At 47.1% G+C, this 8,327-nt stretch overlaps 1 protein-coding gene across 2 annotated transcripts in view; it reads right to left on the bottom strand.

The window, feature by feature from the left end:
• Window positions 1–4,024: 4,024 nt before the first annotated feature.
• Window positions 4,025–8,327, bottom strand: part of cops3 (COP9 signalosome subunit 3) — a 47,323-nt gene continuing 43,020 nt past the window's right edge. For both annotated transcript variants that reach the window (XM_063059304.1, XM_063059305.1), the window contains 2 exons: window positions 5,083–5,163; window positions 4,025–4,366 (listed from right to left, as the gene is read on the bottom strand). In XM_063059304.1, the coding sequence (XP_062915374.1) occupies window positions 4,313–4,366; window positions 5,083–5,163 (135 nt within the window). In that variant the 3' untranslated portion in view covers window positions 4,025–4,312. The remainder of the gene's footprint in view (window positions 4,367–5,082; window positions 5,164–8,327) is intronic.

The following is an 8,327-nucleotide window of genomic DNA, read 5'->3' as shown; positions in this document are numbered from 1 at the left end:
AATACAAAAAACCCCAACAATCAAACACCAAAATGCAAACTACGCCAGATGGAAAATAGGTCCAGGACCAGTCTATTGGCTCAGGGTGTCTGACCCTCCACGGGAGGAGCTACACATTCAATGGCCACAGGCAGGAACGACCTCCTGTGCCGCCAAGTGTTGTATCACGGTGGAATGTGGCTGAAATCCAACAGTAAAAAGTTCAATATCCAGTCTGCAAACACATTCCTCGATCGTAATATACCCCAGATTTCACCATCCGTTGTTAGCCAGAACAGTAAGCACCCAACTCCTTTACGCTTACCGCTCTCATTGCACTTCCGGTCAGCCGGAACGGTATTACCCACCGAACTCCTCTTCTTCAAAAGTCTCTGTTGCCTCAACCTGGTCCTCTTTTCTCGGCTTTGTGATCCCCCTCTGTGTGTTTTCCTCTGGATTTCAGCAGGGGTGTCCGCCGCTCTGTTTGCTAAGCCGGCCAGTATTTGCTGGCCCGTGGAATACATGATGCGTCCTTGCTTCTGTCCTGCGTGCCAGGATGTAACCATTTCCAGCGCTAAAGAAAACCCAAATTGACTTCTCTCTCCAACCTGATGGCATGAACATTGACTTCTCTAACTTTCGCTAATGCCCCACCTCCCCTTCATACCCCATCCATTATTTATTTATATACACACATCCTTTCTCTCCCTCTGTCCCTCTGACTATACCCCTTGCCCATCCTCTGGGTTTTTCCCCCCTCCCCCTTTTCCTTCTCCCTAGACCTCCTGTCCCATGATCCTCTCATATCCCCTTTGCCAATCACCTGTCCAGCTCTTGGCTCCATCCCTCCCCCTCTTCCTATCACTTTGGATCTCCCCCTCCCCCTTCCACTTTCAAATCTCTTACTAGCTCTTCCTTCAGTTAGTCCTGACGAAGGGTTTCAGCCCGAAATGTCGACTGTACCTCTTCCTAGAGATGCTGCCTGGCTTGCTGCGTTCACCAGCAAGTTTGATGTGTGTTGCTTGAATTTCCAGCATCTGCAGAATTCCTCGTGTTTGAGGTAAATACATAACTAGTTAAATAAATAAATTAGAAAAAAAGGTTTGGTCTGCTTATTTTAAAAAGAACATTTGATTATTGAGATGGGGAAGGTACAGAGAACCTCAGACAGTTTCAGGGAGGAATTAATTTTGGGGGCGGTGTGGTAATTTAGCGGTCAGTGTAATGCTAACACAGTGCCGGCAACCATGGTTCGTTTTCCATTTCCCACCACAGTCTGCAAGAAGTGTGCACATTCTCCTTGTGATTGCTTGGTTTCCTCCGGGTGCTCCAGTTATCTCCCACATTCCAAAGACGTACAGATGAGTAATCGGGCAACACAGGCTTGCTGGACTGAAAGGACCTGATACTATGTTGCCTCTCTAAATTTAAAAGAGTTAACATTGAGAGATGGGCAATTATTAGTAAAATACAAGGTACAGATTAGCAGTATATTATAGGTTATGAAAGTAAACTTCTTTGAGTGCTTTCAAAGGAACTAAACTGGCTAATGGGCACACCTGGGATTCATAGTTATTGAAAAAGCACCAATAAAACTAACATGGGTAAAGTGTTGTAAATAAATGCTACTACCTAAAACAGTTGTTAAATCAATGGAAATATAGACTATATTCAACTTAAGCTAGTAGAAATAAATGTGCGGACTATTTTCTAAATGGGGAGAAAATCCAAAAATCTGAGATGCAAAGGGACATGGGAGTCCTTGTGCAGAACACCCTAAAGGTTAACTTGCAGGTTGAGTCAGTGGTGAGGAAGGCAAATGCAATGTTAGCATTCATTTCAAGAGGTCTAGAATACAAGAGTAGGGATGTGATGCTGAGGCTTTATAAGGCACTGATGAGGCCTCACCTTGCGTAGTTTTGGACTTCTCATCTTAGAAGAGATGTGCTGGCATTGGAGAGGGTCTAGAGGAGGTTCACAAGGATGATTCTAGAAATGAAAAGGTTATCATGTGAGGAACGTTTGATGGCTTTGGGTCTGTGCTCACTGGAATTTAGAAGGATGAGGGAGGATCTCATTGAAACCTTTTGAATGTTGAAATGCCTAGACAGAGTAGATGTGGAAAGGATGTTTCCCATGGTGGGGGAGTCTAAGACAAGAGGGCACAGCTTCAGGATAGAGGGGCATCCATTTAAAACAGAGATGCGCAGAAAGTTCTTTAGCCAGAGGGTGAATTTGTGAACATGCAGCTGTGGAGGCAAGGTTGTTGGGTGTATTTAAGGCAGAGATTGATAGGTTCCTGATTGGACATGGCATCAAAGGTTACGGGGACAAAGCTGGGAAATGGAGTTGAGGAGAAAAAAAAGGATCAGCCATGATTGAATGCCAAAGCATACTCCATAAGATGGGCCAAATGGCCTAATTCTGCTCCTATGTCTTATGGTCTTAAAAAATTTTAGAACATTTTGGCTGATTAAAGGTTGGCAACTTGAGGCATGACCAGAACTAATTGCCACTCTTAGACTGGAGGTACAGTACATACTTGCTGAATAGATAGTCTCCCAAAATTAGATTGTAAACATTAACTCAGCATAACTGCCTAAACAGCTATTGATTGCTTCTGCCTAGGTCATTACATGTTGACAAGATTGTTCTGGCTTTAGCCAGCTGCCTATAGCAAGCAATTTAAATTCATTTTCTGCACTGTTAACTCTTTCAGGGTGGTCTCCACTTTGTGGCTTGGATAGAAACTATGGAAAATTGTTCTAAAATCTTCAGAATCAGAATAAAGTTTACTATCACTGACATATGTTGTGAGGGTTGTTGCTTTATGGTAGCAGTACAGTGCCAGACATTAAAATTTCTGTAAGTTACAAATAGTGCAAAGGAGGACGAATGATAAAGGACATTGGTTCATGGACCATTTAGAAATCTGATGGCAGAGGGGAAGATGATGTTCCTAAAACATTGGGCAAGCGTCCTAAGGCTTCTTAATGATGGATGCCACCTTCTTGAGGCACTGCCTCTACATTGATGGAGTGAAAGGAAGAAAGCTTAAATGTCATTTTTTTAAAACACAACGTGCAGGATGTCCCTGGAATGCAAAGCCAGGGGTGGTGGTGGGAGAAGCAGGAACAATAGTATTGCTTATGAGAAAGATGTGTGAACATGCAGGGTATGGAGGCATATGGATCACATGCAGGCAGACAGGATTAGCCCAAGGGCTTGTTCCTGTGCTTCTGTCTTAATTTTTTCACCCAGGTGTTCCTCAAGGCATCATCCCAAAATAAGCAAATGTATTCTAAGAGAAACCCAATATCCATTTTGTAGTTGTCTATTTTGTTTAGTTACCATTCAATTGAATAGTGCAGCAAAGCTCCAATAATCTGCTGTCCCTCACTCACCATGTACGTTTGCTGCATTCACAGGGCTCCCCCAACACCTGCACTCATTTTCCACTTGTCAAGTTCTGCAGAAAATTCATTATTGCACTGTGTAACATCTAATTTGAATTGAATTGACTTTATTACTTACACCCTTCACATACATGGAGTAAAAATCTTTACGTTACGTCTCTGTCTAAATGTGCAATGTGCAATTTATAGTAATTTGTAATAAATAGTATGTACAACAGGACAGCCAATATAACAGAAATACAACTGTATCAGCGTGAATTAATCAATCTGATGGAAGAAGCTGTCCCGGAGCCTGTTGGTCCTGGCTTTTAAGCTGCGTTACTGTTTCCTGGATGGTAGCAGCTGATTGTGGTTGGGGTGACTTGGGTCCCCAATGATCCTTCGGGCCTTTTTTTAATGCACCTGTCTTTGTAAATGTCCTGAATAGTGGGTTCATCTACAGATACTACAGATCTTAAAAAGTGAATTAAAAACGTGATGGGGAATAATATCAAATGATCCAGAAAATCTGCTTGTCTTTGTGTTGTTTTAATGTATACAGAATCTCACTTCATGAATTGAGTTGACCTTTTAAAAAATACTTTCCACTGGAGATTGAAAGAAAAATAAGTAGAGAAACAAAATGGAGAACCAAAGATCAGTTTTATTTAACACAGTTTTGGTGTTAACCATGAATCAATGATATATAAAGCAACGATAGATTTATTCCTACCGATAAGATTCTTTTGCCAAGATAAACAGTTCTGAAAGCATTAACAACAGAGGAATCACTCATCAAAACAGTTGATTTGTTCTCCTGATGTTCATGCAACTAAATCCATTCCCCTCAGTTTCCTTGTTTTAATCCTGCTGATCCACCTTCTTCACTTGCCTCCTTTTGTTACTATTGCTCTTTCCCACCGTCTTCACAATTTCTTTTATGAATAACTTGAAGCCTTGCTTCCTACGTCATCTTCCTGCGTTCCCATACTCTGCAAGAAAAGGCAATTTAAAGGGTTTTCTCCTCCGGTCCATGGATCTACTGCAGCATGGCACTTAACTTCAAGGAATTTTAATCATACTGGGCATCTCATTTTATTAAAAACAAACATTGTTATGCTGAGTGGATGCTGTAATTTAAGGATCATGCAACTAAAAGAAAGTATCAAGGGCACATGTAAACAATAATCAGCGGAGATAATCCTGAATAAGACTGACTTGAATGCACGATCTTCATTATTCTATAATCACTAGATCAAAGTCCTGTATTTCTCTACCAAACAGACTGGAACTAGAGGGCATGGGTTAAGAGTCAAAGGTGAGGAACTTGAGGGGGAACTTCTTCACTCAGAGGGTGGTGAGAATGTTGAACGAGATGCCAGCAGAAGTGGCGGTTCAACTTCAACATTTAAGAGAAATTTACATAGGTACACGGATGGGAGGCGTATGGAGGGCTATGGTCCGGGTATAGGTTGTTGGGACCAGGCAGATTAACGGTTCAGCATGGACTAGATGGACCGAAGGGCCTGTTTCTGTGCTGTAGTATTCTATGACTCTGTGACTCTACATCCCATATTGGCATTTAATGTGGCCCAAGGACTACAATAGTTCAAGGAAGTAATTCAGTTCTATCTTCCAAGAATACTTGGGGCTAAGCAACAAGAGAAACAATGCAATAAGTTGCACAATCTCTCTAACCATTTCTTACCTTCTGTACAAACTGTGGATTAACAGTGATTTCCTGATCCATTGCTTTAAGCTTTTCATCTAATTCTATACATTTTTGCATCTGGAAATTAAAATGATAACATAATAAGTTAAATATCAACATGACAACTGTATATCATTATCCTCAGGATTATGTCTACTGATGAAAAAATCTATCAAAAATATTAAAACTTTTTTAACACTCCCCACTTACCCCTTTACCATCTCACCTACCTACCACCACCCCCTTTCTTTGCTTCCTTGGTCCACTCTCCTCTCCTATCAGATTCCTTCTTCTTCAGCCCTTTATTTCTGCCACCTATCGCCTCCCAGCTTCTTACTTCATCTCCCCTTCCCCTACTTCCTTATTCTGGCACCTTCCCCCATCCTTTCCAGTCCTTTTGAAGTGCCTCAACCCAAAATATTGACTGTTTATTCATTTCTGACCTGCCGAGTTCCTCCAGCATTTTGTGTGTGTTAGTCTGGATATGCAGACACAAGAGTTTATTGAAACTCTTTTGTGGTCGTGCTGATATGTAACGAGTGAAAGCAACACACTGAGTCGAGCAGGGTCTGGTTGAACTGTTACTGTTTCAATACCCGCACGTTTAAGTCCCCGCTCCCAGCATCCCCCGCTCTTTGCGGGGTGGAAGTGACGTCGGCTTCCAGGCCGAGGTCTGCTCCGCACTCAGAGCCCTCTCGATTGTTGCTGGCTGCGGAGTCGCCCGCGGCTGCTGGAGCCGGTTCGCTCGCCACTTGGGCGAGCCGCCACATGACCCCCCCCCCCACACCGAGAACCAGCGCTAGGAGGTGCAGAGTCCACACTGTCAGTTCTTTTAGGTGGCCGGCCTCGTCGTCGTGGGGGTGGTACCGCAACCGGGCGTTCAAGGTCTAGATGCGCCAGTTTGAGACGGTCAATGGGGTAAAAGTCTCTTCACGACCGCCGATGTCGAGAACGCAGGTCGTCCCATTATGGTGCACCACCTTGTAGGGTCCTTCGTTTGGTCGCTGCAGGGGTGGTCTGTGGGTGCCTCAGCAAATGAAAACATACTTGCTCTGTTGTTGGTCCTTGGGCATGAAAGAGGGTGTTGTTCCATGATGGGACGTCGGGACTGGGGCAAGTATTCCAAGCCACTCCCGGAGTTTAGTTAGGACTGCCGTAGGTGTGTCCTCCTGGCCACGGGGTGCTGGCACAAACTCACCGGGGACTGTGAGCGGGGCACCGTAAACAAGTTTGGCCAATGATGTGGCCAGGTCCTCCTTGGGTGCCGTGCGGATGCCAACCAGCACCCAGGGGAGTTCGTCAACCCAGTCTGGCCCTCGTGCCATCAGGGCTGACTGCAAGTGCCTGTGGACACATTCCACCAGGCCGTTGGACTGCGTGTGGTAAACAGTCGTTCGGTGGAGCTAGGTTCCGAGGACTTGTGCCAGTGCAGACCACAAAGCCGATGTGAACTGCACACCCCTGTCTGAAATGATGTGGGCTGGAAGGCTGAACCGTGCCACCCAGGTAGTAATCAGGGCTCTGGCACATGTCTCCGTGGCCGTGTCAGCGAGTGGGATAGCTTCCGGCCACCTTGTGAACCTGTCGCTCCTCTCAAAACCGGCAGTGGGCCAACAATGTCCACGTGGACATGTTCAAACCTCCTATGTGTCGGCTGGGAGGGTTGCAGTGGGGCCCTCACATGCCTCTGGATTTTGGAGGTTTGACAGTACGTGCATGTCCTGGCCCAGTGCCCGACCTGCTTGCGTAGGCCGTGCCACACAAACCTGTCTGCGATCAGCCGGATGGTCGCCTGGATGGAAGGGTGGGCTAAACTGTGCAAAGCGTCAAAAACGTGGCACCTCCAAGCGGTCAGGACAATGGGCCGAGGTTGCCTGGTGGACACATCGCAAAGGAGCTCATTACCTTCGGGCCCAATGGGTATGTCTTCGAGGCGGAGTCCTGAGACTGCGGTTCGGTACGCCAGCATCTCGCTGTCCAGTCGTTGCACTTTAGCTAATGCCGCATAACCCACCCCCGGAGACAGACAGTGCACTGATTGGACAGAGGCGCATGACAGCGCGTTGGCTACCACGTTGTTCTTCCCGGAGATGTGCTTGATCGTGGTGGTAAACTCCGAGATGTATGACAGGTGGCGTTGCTGGCGGCCCGATCACGAGTCCGACACTTTGGCAAACACCAATGTGAGGGGCTTGTGGTCTGTGAAGACCGTGAACTCCCTCCCTTCCAGGAAATACCTGAAGTGCACTGTACTTAAGTTCCGGGGGTCGTAGGTGCCGGCTGAAAAAAGTGAGTGGCTTCCACTGGCCTTCGATGAGCTGCTCGAGCATGCCGCTAACTGCCGCGTCGGAGGCATCCACAGTGAGGGCAGTGGGGACGTCGACCCGGGAGTGGACCAGGAGCTTGGCATTTGCTAGTATGTTCTTGGCTTGTTCAAAAGCCACGTCGCCTCCTCTGTCCAGGTGACCTCTTTGACCTTGCCAGACATCAAGCCAAAAAGGGGCTGCGTGATCCGGGCCGCCGAGGGCAGGAAATGGTGATAAAAGTTAACCATCCCAACAAATTCCTGCAGGCCTTTAACAGTGCTGGGTCTGGCAAATTGGCGGATGGCTTTAACTTTTGCTGGCAGGGGCACAGCTCCATGGCGGTCAATCCGGTGTCCCAGGAAGTCGATGGCGGGGAGACCGAACTGGCACTTGGCAGGGTTGACAGCCAGGCCGTAGTCGCTTAGGCAGCAGCACAGCAGGCGTAAATGTGCTAGATGTTCCTGGCAGGAGCGGCTGGCGATAAGTATGTCATCCAAGCAGATGAACAGAAAGTCCAGATCTCGCCCTACTGCGTCCATCAGGCGCTGGAACGTCTGCGCCGCGTTTTTGAGCCCGAACGGCATCCTGAGGAACTCGAACAGGCCAAAAGAGGTAATGAGGGCCATCTTGGGTACATCATCTGGGTGGGCTGGGATCTGATGATACCCTCAGACCCGGTCAATCTTCGAAAAGATGCGCGCCCCATGCAGGTTGGCCGCGAAGTCCTGGATGTGCGGTACCGGGTAGCGGTCGGGCGTGATGGCGTCATTCAGCCTCCTATAGTCGCCACACGGTCTCCACCTTTCCCTAGAGTTGGGCACCATATGGAATGGGGAGGCCCACGGGCTGTCGGAACACCGCACAATCCCCATCTCCTCCATCTTTCTTGAATTCCTCCTTCGCGAGGCGGAGCTTGTTGGGCGGTAGCCTGCGGGC

Source organism: Mobula hypostoma, chromosome 9 (genome assembly GCF_963921235.1).
Source record: "Mobula hypostoma chromosome 9, sMobHyp1.1, whole genome shotgun sequence".
In the NCBI taxonomy this organism is placed as follows: Eukaryota; Metazoa; Chordata; class Chondrichthyes; order Myliobatiformes; family Myliobatidae; genus Mobula; species Mobula hypostoma.
The sequence above is the reverse complement of the archived record's forward strand: the minus strand, read 5'-3'. Positions and strand labels throughout refer to the sequence as shown.